Genomic DNA, 17,594 nt, shown 5'->3' with positions numbered 1-17,594 from the left:
AAGCATGGGTAGAGGGAGAATCTCCGTATTGAGCAACGACATCAAGCCTTGGCACTGCTACAAGATGGCAGATCACAACGGTATGTTGCCAGACGTCTTGGCGTATCCCAATAGGCAGTTTCCAACCTCTGGGTACGCTTTCAACAGACCAACTCCGTCCAGGATCGACCCAGGTCGGGTAGGTCAAGGGTAACATCACAGCAAGATGACCGATGCGTCTTTTTGCTGTTTCTCAGGGGCAGACACATTACAGCCACAGCAGCCAATAATGTTTTCCAACAAGCTACAGGACGACGTGTATCTGTATCAACAATACGCCGCCGATTACGTCACTACGGACTGCGGGCACGTCGTCCAGCTGTAAGACCCCCTCTTACACCACGCCACCGACAGAACAGACTGAATTGGGCAAATGGACATTTACGCTGGGGTCCCCGCAGATGGGCAAGGGTACTCTTCTCCGACGAATCAAGGTTCAATCTGCATTTCAACGATGGTCGGATCCCAGTCTACAGACGTCAGGGAGAGCGGTACGCTGACGTTGCTGTTGTGGAGCATGATCGATTTGGAGGTGGATCCGTTATCGCCTGGGGAGGTATCACCCTGACTGGAAGAACTGATTTACTGGTACAGGATGGAAATCTGACTGGCCAGAGATACAGGGACGAGATCATCATTCCTATTGTGCTTCCATTCTTAAGGGCCATGCCAGGTCACGCTGTTTTCAAAGATGATAATGCCAGGCCTCACAGAGCTCGCATCGTGTCAGCTTGTTTACAACAAAATGGGGTGAATCGAATGGATTAGCGAGCATTATCGCCCGATATGAACCCCACTGAGCATGTTTGGGATCTGCTGGGACGGCGTGTTTATGCCAGAGTTCCTCCCCCTGCTAACCTTCGCCAAAGTCGCAATGCATTGTTGGAGGAGTGGCAAACATTCCCCAGCGGCAGATTGAACTGTTCTTTCGTGGTATGCAACGTCGATGCAATGTCTGTGTTAGAGCCAGGGGTGGTCATACCCGTTAATAAATTTTGCAATTTCACTTTTGTATGGTACTAGCCAATACGGCATTCTGGTTCACTAATCATCAATGCACACGTCCTTGTGAACAAGGATATGAAGACCTAAATGAATGATTTTGTTATTTTTTATCGGTAGCTTTCACAAATACGATTTTCTTACGAGATATAGTGAGTGGTTTCAGTGAGTCTAAACTTTTGATGGGTAGTATATATATACATATCGACATGTAAGTCTAAAATGTAGACAAAACTAACATTGAGAATACTGTCAGTGTCCATTATAATGTTTAAGGACAAATTCTGAAAGCAAAATGAAGGTAAATAGTGATAGAGCACAAGTTTCCAATACCGCTGCTCAAGTTTTTTAATTACTTCAACTGATATTGGTGCATTATCAATATATCGTTTATATTGCTTGCGATTTGCATCAATAGTAGATCAAAGTGTTAGTTATAATTCTCTGTTCATATACACCAATTCCTTTCCAATGTTTCTTTTTGATGACTATTGCTCCCAACAATATGATTTGTTTGTACATTGTCGTTTGCTATTTGACGCCAAATTTAACAACATTCCAGCTATCTGACGTTTATAAGTAGTCGAATCTGGAGCAGACAGACCAGTGATTGACATTATCAGTGTCGAACCACCTACCTGGCACAATGACGCGTAATTAGCAATGAATATATTAATCGCCTCTTACGAAATGTCAGGCGTCTAAGCGGACCAGTAGTAACTCAGAATCCCCATGAGTGATCATAATATGAATATGCTGATCCATTGTTAGCTACTGTATTTCATAAACACAATATACTCTGCATGTGCATTCTTTATCAGTAGTTGGTCATTCCCAAATCTAATTTAAGTGAACCAATATTTGTTAAAAGAGTCTTTTTGACATTTGTTTCAGATGGTGATCACCTACTTTCGGAAACGAGAGGAGAATATGTTGGCCTTGAAAGAACAGCTGTCCAGCCTTCAAACATGTATGAACATCTGAGAACATATGAACAAATTGACAACATGTGAAGCACTGGTATCCTGCAAAGAAACGGGTTTCTATTTTACAACACATATGGATAAATTCTCACCTTGTTAGAACATTTTCCAAAATGAAGGGTTTCGTGTCCTTTGTGTAAATTGCATCAACCAAAATAGCAAAAAATAGACAATTATACCCTGCACATTATTTTCATACTATGATTTATAATTAGTATTCAAGATAAAAATTAAAGCTTTATGATCCACCCTCATCTCGACCAATATACCATTTACACCGTGTATAGTGTCTGTATAACTCTGAATTAAACACATTTTTATTGTGTCTATAATGTTTGAAATAGGATATTAACAAACACATGTTTAGATTAAAACCTTATATCACAATGCATTGCGATGTTTCAGTGTAGATGCTCGCATGTATGTAGAATATGTGTACCTACCCCGAAACGTCGCATCAGTGTGAAAGAAAGTCGGCTTTTATCCAATTACTGGTTCACTATGCCAGTGAATGATATGAAAAAAAATATTCAACGCACAATTTTATCATATCTTCACAATTAATGTCACCACCTCTGCGATAGTTTAATAAAGCTCTTGGTTGTTTTTCCAAAACACTGAAATGTTTTATTTTTGTCTTTCAATTTCTGCATACCTTTTTGTTCATTCTTGTTCGACGCCTGATTAGGGTGCGTGCGTGCGTGTCTGCGTGTTACTATAAAAAACTTGGAAAGGGTTCTGTAGCTTTCATAATAGAGACCTAAGGTAACTTGTAAACAGGACATATCTATTTTTTGGTACAACTGGTCAGTTGCTACCCGTTCGGCAAATCATGAACCGGTTCACAAGAAAATTAAGCTGAAAGGCATTGCCCTATCGGAAGTATTGCTCGGCATGATCCTTTTAGCTAAACTGTCGTCCAAACAACGGTTAAAGGCAATAATAAAAAAAAATGTTGTTTGTTTGTTCTGTGATGACGCCCTCCATTCCATCTATGTACGCAACCTGAAACGAGTCTAAACCAGAAATGACCATACATATATACACGAATCAAGACATAACAATGGGAGAGAAGACGGCAGCCAGTATCAAAAGACTGCCATGCTTTCTCCTCAAACATGAAACTGTAAACTAGACCAAGACTATGAAACACTATTAAATAGATAAAACAACATTGAACGTCCAAACTGTTTTCCACAGCAAATATCGCTTCGGTGAGGGTCAAGATTAATGAGATAGACCGACAATGAAAGTCCATCACAATGCTTTGCGGGTCATTGTAAAGTCATCGGTTCCATGACGTCACTATGGATTTAAGTTAGTTAACTTTACTTTTCAAACCAAAGGCTATTAATGTTTACAAACTGCAAAAGTTGGACGAATGACTGTCGATGATAAATAGAATATCACCTTCGTGACTTTTGATACCAAATATATCAACACTCAACAAAATTTAAATGATGTGCCAGGTGCACACAGGGTATATGGGGCTACTGTCGAATTGTCCGGAAACTAAATTTTAGTAATGCTGCGTTAACTGAGAGCTGTGTTTCAACAACAATCTCATATTAATGCCGTGAGATTATGAAGGTGGACATTAATATCTTGAGAATGGATACTGGGGTGTTCCAACAGCCAGTGTCAGTGGACAGGTACAACCCATTGTCAACATGGTCACCGACGATATAGATGGTTGACAACCATGGGTATCTTCTTTCTTTTTCTTGGAACGGGAGTTGTTTTCGGATGCCTAAGGTATGTGGCCAGTTGACTGAATGAACAATTCTGGACAATTTTGGTCAATAGTGGACAAATTGTGAAGATCAGGGTAAGGTGGATGACGTCACTGTAAACATAAGTGCCTCTGTTTTTGTGGAACACCGCTCCAGTTTAGTAACTCTATCTTACACAGATAGTATTGCTTTGTGAGGTGTTGAGCAAAAACTGGGACCTTTTGATTCTGGTATTTAAGCAGTTTCAGATGCAAATGAGGAAAGGCAAGGCTGCAGTATGTAATGAGGTTAGTAACCTATGAGGTGTTAACAAGAGATGCATTATGCGTCTTCATTTATATCCAACCAGAGAGATCGACCTGGTATGACAACAGAGAAAGGCAAAATATGGTAAATATGTAGAAGAGTACCCAGGTGTTTCTATCATTGTACTTGGAGACATGAAAAGTACACCCGGTGTGACGCTGGGCAATATTGAGAAAGATGTTATTCAGGAAGGAGATCGTGGAAATCTAGTCCGACCCAACTGCTATCGGACGACCTTTGTCCGCTTGAAGTTTGTCGTAAAGTTATCTTGCCTACAACACAACGACGGACGAACACGTGATACGTCTCACAAAATACAAGACAACCCACACCACTATTGATACGGCTGTGGTAAATACTTGAAGGTAAATACTTTTATCGATGTTGCTCTCCTTTTCAAAATAAACACGACACTAAGAGGACACATGATCCTACACTTCTACTACCCTTATCAATTGGCACAATTGAAGAGCTTAGAGCTAAAAGGGGCCAAAATGCACTTTGGCCCTTTTCGCATATCATTGCATAAATGACATCTATGAGTTCTTGTCTACCTGTAGAACAAATATTGTATGTTTTCATTGATGCGTTTTTGAAATATAGCTAGTTAAAATTATATAAAAGGGCCAAAGTCAAGTTCCAAAAGGGCCAAAGTCACTTTGTTAGATTTTTGCTCTTTTAGCTCTCATTTCCGTGTGTGGTTGAGACTGGTTGTCTGAGAGAAACTTTGGACACCTTATTATCATCTTTCAACAATTTCAACACAGTTGGCATTAGTTTATATCATTTAAAAATACTTCAATAGTATGTGTTCGCCCTTTCAGTAGCAGTTAATCAATCTCACGTGTTAAATCCCATGCAAATGCCCGAGGGTAAAAAAGGGCCAAAATACAGACATTGACCCGTTCCACCCTTACACAAATTAAAGACGTAAGTTTATGTCCCTTTTCGAATGTTTTTATTCATAAACATTCATATCTCTGCTGTCAGAATGTCTAGGAATTCATCGGTTAAAACAAAGTTCATTATCATGCATAATATTATGTGTTTTCATCACTTTTCTCAAAACAGAGTCCACATGACATTGGCCCTTTGGCTCTAAGCTTTTCAATTGACCACATGTAGATTGACGAAAAACATCTTTATTATGTGAAGTATGTTATGAAAAAGCGCCGACTTCACATAATGTAAATTATAATTATCTCACGACCTGAGTAGGTGAGTGATTGAATATAGTGTGTGTGACTGCATTTTATTGACACGCAATTTGTTTAGTGGCCAGAACTTTTCTGCGGACATTAGTTTGTTTGGTTGCATCGAGTGAAATGTCTACAGGAGTGTACATAAAATTCCTCCAAATTCCGAGGTTTCTTTGCAAGACACAGCACTGCAATTGTCTCCCTTTGATGAAAGAAAAATTCCCTGATTCCTGGAATAGAAAAAACTTGAACACGACTACCTGGTTCAGGTCTTAATTGATAAAACCATGTGATTTCATTTTTGTGTACCGATGATAATGTTACATTGTTAATGATTCATGTTTATCAAAAACAGTGTGAACCCGGACAAGGAAGAAATTTAAAATCGCCCACCTTCGCATACATGCACAGTTTCCTGTACAGGTGTTATCACATGGTCTCCAGTGTACGTCGTAGCGCGATGTTGGTAAATGATTTGACGGCTGTACAATGAGGACACATCTTACTGTAAGTACAAACCTCCTTTATTAAGCATACAACCTAACATACTAAACACTAAACGTATTAATGTCACGTTTCAATCACGTTCGATGATTACTTGTGCTTTGTGTGAACTGGGAGACATCGTTATATATAGAGAGAGACTCGATTCACAAAAGAGTCACAACGTTTGAAATCTTCGTTAGTGCTCTTGTCCTATTACAGCTTGACGAATGCTAAATGTTGTGTAATATCCTAACTATTCGTTCATCTTCATATATCACATATTGTGCGTATGCAATATATACTCTTCAAACAAAGAAACTATACATGCAGACATTTGATGACACCGGACCTGATCGTTTTTGCATGGTAGAAATTGAATTTCATTTCTTAAGTAATCATTGAATTTCATGAAATTTTCGAGAAATCATGCAGACTGCCCGAAACGTACTGTTGTGACGTCGCGGAAGAGCAATTCGCCCAAACGCAGCTGCAGTGCCAAAAACGTTGTTTTTTTCTGAACATTTCCTCTGTGACAATTCCTCTGTCATCGAGGTTGAAAAGGCAAGGAAAGTTATTGCTAACAAACGCATCAGACAATCAGAAAACGAGCTGTTAAAAGGCTACGTCAATCAGAAGCACAATGCAACAACGCCATCGTCCGGCTGCAAGCGGGTGAAACACAACAGCATGTGACGCAAGTGATGGGTGTGACCAGATTGACCGTCTCTAACTTGTGGAGACGTTACAATACCGTCGGCAAGGTTCGTGACAGGCCAAGGTCAGGACGACCTCGCGTTACAACGACTGGTCAAGATTTCTACATCCGGGTACAACACCTACAGGACCGTTTCATTTTTTCACCGGGAGTGCGTCGAATATCAGATCAGACAATTCGAAATCGTCTGAGAGCAGTCGGTATTCTTGCCAGGAGACCCATGCGGCGTAACATCCTGACGTCACCTCCGTGAGTGGAGTGGTGTCGTCAGAGAGTCACAAGGCCTTAAGCAAGATGGACACTACAGGAAATGTTTGTGGGGCTAGAGTAAGTGAGTGAATATGGATTTACGCCGCTTTTAATAATATTCCAGCAATATCACGGCGGGGGAATACCAGAAATGGGCTTCACACATTGCACCCATGTCGGGAATTGAACCCGCGTCTTCGGCGTGACGAGCGAACGCTTTAGCCACTAGGCTACCCGGCGGCCCCTGTGGAGCTAGAGCAGGAGTGACAAAACATCCCCCGGGCTGTTATTCGGACGTTGATCGATACTGACGCTCCACCTTCCTAGGACATCTTTATACCTGTTTTTGTTAAGTGCATATTGTACAGCAATAATTTGCCTATATATTCCACTATTTATAATATTTATATAATTTTAATTCTTCTTTTTGAAGATTATATATACTCAACAACAAAAGTACCTGTGACACCAATATTTTAGTGTATTTTTCCAAGAAGTAAAGTTTGGTTTTCAATATTGTAGTACGTGTATGGAATCAATCACGTGTATGAAAAACGCGACTGCTACAGAAAAGCATGCATTCCATGCAAAAGTTGACTTTTGTGCAAGCCTCATGCATTTCACTACCGATGGATGGGTATAAAAACATGTGCGTTAACGGGATTCCATATTCATTGTTTAGCATCGTGCTGACAACAATCACACAGAAAAACAACAACATTACGCAATTATTCAACATTATGAAATGCCACGCCTGTCCGAAAATGAGCGTCTGTGAGCCATTGGTATACTTGAAGCAGGACGATTTAACGTCAACAGAAACACCATTTGGTGTTCATGGCAACGTTGGCAACGGACGAATGCAGTCAGAGACCATCCTCGGAGTGACATGCCACGGCTAACCAATAATCGACAAGACAACTGGATTCGAATAACACACTTACAAAATCGATTCCAGCCAGCAACAGTGACTGCAAGAAGCCTCCCTAGCCTTCGACGACCTTACAAACCTATTCACTGACAAGTCTCGTTTTCACCTCAGCCACAGCGATGGACGGATTCGAGTGTACCGACGTCGAGGTGAACGATACGTCAATCATTGTGTCATGGAAGAAGATCGGTTCGGGAGCGGCAGCGTTATGGTATGGGGTGGGATTACTGCAAGACAGAGGACCCGTTTGATAGTGGTAGAGAGAAATATCAATGGACGGCGCTACCGCGACGAGATCATCGGCAATGTTGTTCTAACGTTTTTTTGGTCGTCATGGCCCACTCATACCCCGACTTGTTCAGGATTATCTTCAACAAAACAACGTGAATGTCATCCCCTTGCCGGCTCGCTCCCCTTATCTCTCACCAATCGAGCACATGTGGGATGAGATGGATCGTCGCCTTCGACGCCAACCACGTGTTTCACAGACACTCCAGGAACTTCGAAACTTGCTCCAGCAGATATGGACAGATATCCCACAGGACTTGCGATGCCTGGTCCATTCCATGGTACCGAGATGTGTTGCTTGCATCGCAACCAGAGTTGGACACACACGCTATTGTTTTGTAAATTGGCATTTTGGCATGTTCATGTTTTTTTTTTATGAAATCCCGCATTTTCTGAAGTCAGTGTGGCAAATTAAACCATTTGAACACCTACAATAGTCTTTTATCTGTTGCAAAACGAAATTGTTTCATATTTGGTAAAAATCATTTAAAACTTTTCATTCAGTATTATTCAATGTCACAGGAACTTTTGTTGTTCCGCATATCATTCAAAAAATAATGTTGACAACATACATTTGGTATAACTGGGTTGAACTTTGAAGTTCATATACAGAAATGTAATTCAGTCAAGTGTTCTCGATGTGAATGTGTGTGGAGTACATACACTGCCATGTAAGGGAAAGGAACTTCTACTTATAATAACATTTCTGTTTACAGATGAGGCAGTCAGTTGACATAACAACCTTACTCTACTTATGTGTGGTTCTCTGCAACATGAATGTGGAACACTGTGAGTAACTTTGAACAAAATATTATTCAACATGAAAACAGTGATAAAATGTTAATTCAATTAAAGTCTTAATATTTGACTTTCCCTTTTCCATGGTTTTGTGTCCTGTGCCTTCTGGATTCATTAGCAGATTGTATTTGACTCCGGTGCATTAGCAAAGTTTCTTTGCACCCGTTTCTATAGCTATGCCTCGAGTTGCAAAGTCAATCAAGTATTATGCTGCTTCGACTCATAACAAACTACCAGACAAATAGCCTTTAGGGTGAAATCAGGGCGTACGTGCACATTTACCTTGCCACGCATTTTAAGCATGAATTGTATGTTTTGAAGTGTGTTATGATTTTTTTTTTCTCTGACTGACCTAGGTACCACAGCTGAGCTTACCTGCCCTGACATATCCTACGTTCAGGACTCTGCTCTGATGCATTGTTCAATGTCGGTACCTTACGAAATCCTCCAGTATTCTGGGCCCGGTAACGTAAGTGCCCCACAGTGTGTAGCAGGAAACAAATATTGCACGCCTGTTAAAGGATATAATGCAAGTGTCGTCAACGCAACCTACAGTAGACTCAGGATACTGAGTATACAACCATATCATGCAGGGAGGTGGACATGCAAAAACATCCCAGATGGACCTAGCACATCTTGTAATCTCGTCACTACAAGTAAGTTCTAAGCTGTTGGTCGGAAGTAAATTCCTCTCATTAACACGCATAAAACGTTCAAACTGCGTCCTCGTACTGATTAAACTCGTTGTCAGTACATAAACCAGTGTTAAATCATTATTGTACATAATTCTCGTCAGAAGAAATTCGAAAATATTAGGAACAGCAGACAAATACCACTGCCTTGAACAACAGAACTAGATTTAAAGGTATCACTTTGGCTGTATTCAGAATATGTAACGGAATATACGAATTAACTGCAGGGCAAAATGGCGTATTTGACTAAGCTATTACAAACGTTAAAAAAAGCATTACCAGGCTGCATCTTCAATTGTTAATATCATCAACGAATAGCAATTTATTGTTTGTTTTATTTTAGCCACCATCATTCGTAGGTGTATATTTTTTTGCCCGGCAGTTTGGTTCAGATTTGATTATTTAATGCATTTTACAAAGACACATAAGGGGATACCACGTAGCGTCTTTTGGCAAAACATGTTAACTGCATGCAGCATAATTTCTACACGAAGGTTTGACATGTTTTCAGAAAATAAATAAGAATGTGCACATGTTTACCTCAATGTATGTGCTATGTCATCACGCAACGAGTGGCCGTGCAGTGACATTTTAGGTGTGAGCGTTGTACTGTTGGACTTCTAGTCCATGATGATCAGCTGCAGTGGTGCTTCTTATCGTCCTTAATTTGGCCGAATGCATTTCTTGAAGCATTCCGATAGCTTTCGCGTTCCACAGAGATTACAAAAGCATACCAGCAGACATTCTGAATATAAATATATAGCATACAAGCCCAGAGTGACAGCACTCGCAATATTGCTGAATCATGGTTCGGTCTGGCATTACTCGTAAAATAGAGTTACATATCATGTCTGAAACTAAACCTTCTTACATAGACATAGATTTGTAGTTTTGGCAAAATTCGTTTGGGACAGATTTACCTGGATTACAATTTGACCTTTCTCATACTGTCCTGTTATCATGCGTATTTTCAAGCGGTACATTCTAATTTGTTTGTTTTGTAAAAGGAATATACTTCACTGTGAAAGACTTAGATTTCTGAAATTGAGAAAAGTGATGCTTTCACTGCAGTGACCATAACATTTGATATTTCACTGCAGTGAACTTGATGCTTGGCCGAACTATTGTCATTCAAGAGTTACTTCAAAATGAAATGTTCTCCCTTTATCGTAAATGTTTGGCACCTTTTTACGTTAGTTTCACACTGACAAGGTAAACAAATGAGAGGTGGTCAAGTTCATAACGCTTCATGCTGTTTATTATTCTCTTGAAAATGTTTCATCATAAATGTAAAATTATCATTTAACGCGTCCATCGAGACTGTTCGTTTCGCAAAGCGCCATTTTTGTTACTTTACCAGCGTGTATTCTTTTGCTTCCAACAGCAATGTCGTAGTTTTCAAGAATAATTTTTGTTAAAGTCTATTTTGTATATAATCATATTCTAATGTATGATAGGTAATTTTCGTGACCCTAAATACTAAGATGCAAATACAAGGGGTGGTGATCCGCCCCTTTGTCTTAGGTAGGGAGAATTTACGTTTCAAGGTTTTATAAAACCTACAAAAAGTATATGATAAATAAAGAATACTAAACAAGCTCTCGTGTAATACCAATTTTATGAAACGAGTTAATAGTTGTGGTATCGCACGAGCGAAAGCTCACGAGTTTCATAAAATTGGTAGTAATAAATAGAGAATCTCACCCGAGTGTCTTTTGATATCAAATATATCCGCATGAGTTTTTCCACTTTTATTTACGAGTGTTGATATATTTGATATCAAAAGACACAAGGGGGAGATTTTATTCATCATCTAATATCATTCTTCCAATATTTTCAGTTTGTAGACAGTAATAATCAGTGTCTTCAGTGTAAAAAGTTCACACTGTTAACAGCTTCAGTAGCATTTGATTGTGACGTCATGGTAACCAATAACCAGCCAGTTTTGGATGATAAATAGGATATTCCATGTGTCTCGTGAAATATCACGCTTATCTCACCACTCGTGAAAATATCTCCCTTTGCCCCGTCACACGATGGGAGAAACGTGATATTTCACTCGACACATGAAATATCCTCTATGTATTAAAGAGAAGAAGACCTTTTATACACAAGTAATGGTGGTATCACCTCATGAGACTCTAGATATAAGATAATACTCATGGTTAAAATATGTCAGTGTTATGACGTCACATGTCTTAAATTGTAAAGTATTGATAAACCATTTAGTGTGTATTATATTCAACATAGACTATGTCCAGACATAATGTCGAGACATGTTTAGCATGATAAAAGTCACTTGGGAAATTGAATCGATGATACCCTTGTTAAACAGATTACAATATAGCTCCATTCGTTGCTTTATTGTGTAACACAATATGTTTACTTTTGCGTTCTAAGCAATGTTTCGTTGGAGAAAAAATGATCTACACACAATCTTGAATAATAGCGACAAAAAACATGTGCAATATCATAGGATGTCTACTAAAAGAGTTCAGTGCACAAGTCCGACTATATCATAAGCATGCTTTACCAGGTGTCCGCGAAAACCTAACTTATCGAGAGGTGTGGGGGCCCAGTCCAACCTTCCTTATTAATATTTTGAATTACTGGCCAAACTCTATATCATATCACCGCCTCCGTGGTCTAGTGGTAGAGCGTCCGCGCGGAGAGCGGAAGGTCCGGGGTTCGATCCCCGGCCGCGTCATACCAAAAGACGTTAAAATATGGTACTTGTTGTTACCCTGTCTGGCGCTCGGCATTAAGGGGCTAAAACAAGGAATGGTCGGCTCGGAGTCAGTATACTGTGTCTGAGTGGGGTATTCATGTTACACTGCGGCATGGTATCTCAGTGAGCTAGCACTATAAATCGGCATCAGTCCGGACTAGTACAAGCAGCCACACACACACACACACACACACACGTGCATGCACGTCGCTATATAAGTGCAATAATCTTGGACGCGACGTTAAACCCCATTTTACCTCACCTATATCACATCAACATTTAAGTAACATGTCTTATAAACAAAATCACATGATGGAAATGTCCAACTACTGAAAATATCTCGATAAGAGGAATTCTCAATGAATTGAAACCCAACACCTATTTACACCGACATTATATATATAGATGTAACTTATTGAGGGGCCATAGTTTATCTAAAAAATGCCCAGATATTGCGAATTTGTCCTGGGAATTATTGAAGTACTTCGTTATCCTGTGTATTTCCATTGCGATTACTAAAACACCGACAAGTAATGTTGGAGTGTGTGATATTTTCTTCCCTGAACCAAAGTATCTGTTTTTCACTTGTCAAGTTGCATATTTTTTAAGTGAATCAGAAAACAAACATCTACTTTGTGTTGTTTTGTGATAGCTGATGTACATGCTGAATGCATGTGGTACTCAATTTGCTACAAAGAAGCAGGTCATGTCACTTGTCACAGTAAGGCGATAGCGCTCGCAATATAATAACAGACACAGTTTCTCAAAGATTTTGTTGCTACATCAAATGCTTTGTGAGCTTTCTGTTACAAAGCATATGTGTGTATTAATGAGTAACTGCAGTATCATATACAAAGTGGACAATTAGCAAGTAACATTTATTGTTAACAAAGTGAGGTTTGCATTATCTGTTCTTATATTTCAAACTTAAATTCCTACTGAGTTTCACAGGATAAACTTCAAAGTGTTTCTCAATCGTTGGTGAAGAATAATGGCGGAAACCGCAGTGATTTCTTAAATTCGTTCATTTACATATGTCCAGTGGTGTGAAGTGTCGCTGAAGAAAGACAAATACATTCACATGTCGGGCATTTCTCTTAAAACGTGTTTTTGAAATGAGATGAAATAACTGAATCCTATTACATATGCACACATGTGACAATATATGTATGATAAGTGCATAGTTTCACTGTTATAGTGTATATATAATGCTAGACAGTACCATTGTTAATATAACATGGGTGCGTAAAGATTAAAGCACTACTAACACAGGTCTGTTTTATCACAACTGCTTAGAAGATCTTAATAAGGCCAGGGTTGTGACCTAAATAAAAGACCTCAAAGCTATGCTCTTGACGTGAAGTGGATATGGTGCTGACAGATGGATTGTCATGTTCCTTCGATTCGAACCCGTGACTCAGCGCATCTTTTATTCTAATATTTCCATGTTTGCACATGGCCGGGGTTAAGCTACGAACTAAGTTAACTTCATCAATACAAGTCTGCCCTGACAGCAGATGCTCCACCAGAAGACGGTGTTTAATGTGCGACGTCCGGGCAAAATGTAACAAAGCACAAGTCCGGCTTTGTGACGTCAGTCTGTAAATAATCGTCTTTCTCCGCAGTGTGTATCTCGTATTGGTGTCCCAGTTATTGTCATTGTTTCATATCAATGCATTAATTTATGTGTTTGAATTAAGATCACACTTCAATAATTATGGCAGTAAAACATAAATTACACTCGCCTAAATCCGACCAGCTTATCAGAAATACACCTAAATCGTATCCGAAGCAACACAGTGTTGATATAATTACACACTCAGCTCAATGTTGAGTCCGATGTGTCAAACGATAACAGTGTCTTGATTATAAGATGTAGTTTAGATATATATTCGAAGGGTTATTCGTGAAACGTGACTGTAAATTCATTCGGCAGCACGTGTCCTTAATAACATTGCATTTATCAATATGAAGAAATGTATTCAGTGCATGCATGATAGTTGTGTAGAATAAGGTATACATGACCCGTGTACCAGTGTTATTAACATATATGTTTGTCGCTGCATTTGGGACATCGTCTCTCTAAATTTGCGACTTGGCGTTTCGTCAGTTAAGCCACGGTAAATATGCCAGGGAATACACCGAAACAATATCAAGTAGTAAATCAATCTAGTATCCGTGGACATCCGTTTTGACTATGATCCTTCCAAATACACACAACGCAATAATATACACCATCCTCGATTGACAGTGGCAGTGGAATATTCTTCCCGAATAAATTCGGTCAAAAGTTTAGACATTTTACTGCGTTGATTCAACAAAGCCTACACATCAAACGTAAAAAAATTATCTGCGAACAGAACAAGACAGTGTAAAACGACAAATTCAAACACAAAACCTGAGTCTAACACTGTTGAACACAGACGGAAAGTACCGATGACTTTGTGGAAATGCCACGTGATTATGAACCATTGCGTAATCTAATCAAAGCGAATGAGAAATTGGTGAAAGTCACTTTACCAGGAGAAAGCGTACAGCACATGCAGTTCATCTTGCAAAACGTGGGTATCAACTGAGTTCGACAATAATGCAACAGTCTCTCCAAATTATCATGGGTCGTGGTCGAATTTTGTAATCCAGCTACCGCATGGCTGCAGGATGGCAGATCAGATATGCGATATGTAGCATGGCCCTTTGGGTATTCCAAAAAAATGTATCTAGCCTTTGGATTCGGTTCAAACAGACATATTCCGTGAGTGATCGTCCTCGATCAGGTCGCCCCAAAACCTCCACGAGTTAGGGTGACCAGTACCTGCGTGGTGACAGCCCTCCAGAACAGACACCCTACAGACATATCATTATCCGCCATCAGACAACAGGTACACGTTTATCGGTATCAACATTTCTAGGCTAGAGTGGGCAAGACACCATCTGTAATGGAAGCATCAAAAGTTGTCAAAAGTACTCTATTTGGATGGGTCAGTTTCAATTTGCTGTACAAAGATAGCCGGATATGTTTATCGACGCACAGGTGAACGTTACATGGATGTCTCCCGCGTGGATTCCGGGTAAGAATATAGGTCCCCAGCAACTTAAGCTTGTGAATAGCGACTAAATGGATCGGATCGTCAGGCTCTGTGATTGTATCTCAGCGTATCCCAATTGCGTGGATTTATGCTCGTGATGTCAATCAATGGCTTGACTGGTCTACACACGATAATTTACTGCCTGCCGTTATATAGCTTAGATATTGCTGAGTGCTGCCTTAAAACAGAAACATAAAACCTTAGTATCACAGCAGTTTCTATCCTAAACCTCTCACACTCTCCATGTATCAAAAGTTATGTCCGATTGGATAATATTTTTGAACATATGTCAATTGAATATTTCAAAATTCTTTGATATATTCGAACTATGTTACCATTTTAAGGTGGATTGTAATGTTTCAGAAACACCAACATGCAGCATCACCAGTAAAGAGGACACTGATGTACTTGCCCAGGATCAGACGCTGACACTCACAGTGGACATACAAGACTACTACTGTTCCACAGCCCTCACCTTCTCACTCCAGACCGGGAATGTGACAACACTGCTGATGGAAGCTGACTCTGTATCAAGTGTTACTCACAGCACTTCTTCAGTAGCCCTGAATGTGACGGACTCCCACCTGGGGGCTGTAGGGCTGATATTTAGCTGTCACCATAAACAGACGAGTCTAACTTGCGATGGCGTCACTGAACTCAGTGAGTCTTTTACAACATGTCAAAAAAGCAAATAGTCTTATCATAACTTCCTTGAATTGGGGCACGTCAACACCACAAGTACAGTTATAAGGCAATATAATGAATAGATTTTGAGTATTTCATAACAGATTAAATAACAAACTCGTCCCCATATTAATTGCTTAAACAGTCGCCAACTCCTGCTATTTTTCTTTGCCTTTTCTACTTTCTATTACTAGTCATTATAATGTACACTAGCACTGTTCTTTGGTTTTATGCACTGGAACTAGGGTTCTGATATTTAAGGAAAGGTGTCCAACAATTGCCGATGACGCCTTTATATTGTTGCAGAAACAACTGATGCTCCAGGAAATGATGAACCACGCACACCATCAACTCTCATGATCATTGTTGCCGTTGTTTGTGCAATCGTGTTTCTCGTCATCATCATCATCATCATTGTATGCGTCGTCAAAAGAAAACAGGTAAATGATACAAAACCACAATCGCCAGTTAATCTTGACTGTCCTCCGTATATAACTGTTGGGCAACTTTGAGGTACAGATTATGCTACTGTGCATCGTGTGACATGACTCTGTTAACAAGACGAAAGGGGCATGATCGCGGATAATGATGACACAAGAATCTGAAAAGTCATCATTACATTGTTGATTTAATCATTGTTGATGACATTTTGTTCTGATTTAAGTTTTGTATTTTAAAAGTGATTCTCCGTTAACGTGGACGGTATCAGCAAAAGAGATAATTAATTTAAAAAAAAACAATAATCATCGAACAGTATCTTAGCTCCATGTCAGAATGTTGAGATGTGATTAGGTCACGTGGTCATGATAAAATGCTACGTAGTCCGCGGGAGCGGGAGGATAAATCTCACGAACCCGGCTACGAAGCCACAAGTTGTACGTTCACTTCAGCTTGATCAAACAGAAGTTTTCCCTCAATTTTCAAATTTGTTTTTAATTAGTTTCCAACGGCAGATTGAAACATTGCGGATAATTTCAACTCCTTGTTGTAATGGCTTTTATACCATTTGCAATGTTTTATACCACAGGCCGAAGGCTCAACTTATAATATGCCCATCTGCAGGGTTACCAGACTAAAGTGAACTTAGTTTGATACCTAATATGTGTTTTTTTGGTGAAAGGATGAGCCCCCTGTTTTATTTCTTTTCACAACATTTTGTTTTCCTTTACATCCAGCATGAGAAAAAAAATATGTCGGATAGAATCTGAGGCTATGTTTTTGTCCATTTTATTTCTGAAACGTATTATTTGTATTTAAGCCCAGGATCTCCCTGTGAGGTCACAGGTTAGAATAGGCACACAACAAGATCTACTACTAGCCGAAAGAGCAAACTAGATCAGTGGTCAGGATCTTGGACTGATTATCGTTTATTGTACCCCGACGACGTGACACGAGGGTCATTATTTCTGCCACTGGTTGGCCAGGCTCAGACTCGATTATTATACCGCCGTATAGAGCTGGAATGTAACTGAATGCGGCCTAAAATAACAAATACACAAAACCTAAAGCTTCCTTCAACACTTACGACTGTAAACAGTTTGATTCCAGAAAGAGACTACGGCAACAGATCAATGGGTCTGGATGACAAACTAATACCAAAACATGAGTATCGCGGTGTCCTTGTTGCTGCCTTTCCTGTGCTTCTAGGGCGGTGAGGTAGTCTAGTGCTTCACGC

General features: G+C 39.7%; 1 protein-coding gene across 1 annotated transcript; it reads left to right on the top strand.

Moving 5' to 3' along the window:
* Positions 1-5,690: 5,690 nt before the first annotated feature.
* LOC124150143 lies at positions 5,691-16,456 on the top strand. Its single transcript, XM_048387013.1, has 5 exons — positions 5,691-5,769; positions 8,648-8,720; positions 9,086-9,385; positions 15,599-15,895; positions 16,226-16,456. The coding sequence occupies exons 1-5, from the start codon at positions 5,752-5,754 to the stop codon at positions 16,429-16,431; spliced, it is 894 nt and encodes a 297-aa protein (XP_048242970.1). The 5' UTR covers positions 5,691-5,751; the 3' UTR covers positions 16,432-16,456.
* Positions 16,457-17,594: the final 1,138 nt, after the last annotated feature.

Source organism: Haliotis rufescens, unplaced genomic scaffold (genome assembly GCF_023055435.1).
Source record: "Haliotis rufescens isolate VD_foot unplaced genomic scaffold, xgHalRufe1.0.p SCAF_63, whole genome shotgun sequence".
Taxonomy (NCBI): domain Eukaryota; kingdom Metazoa; phylum Mollusca; class Gastropoda; order Lepetellida; family Haliotidae; genus Haliotis; species Haliotis rufescens.
Note: the sequence above shows the minus strand (reverse complement) of the source record. Positions and strands in the feature narration are given on the sequence as shown.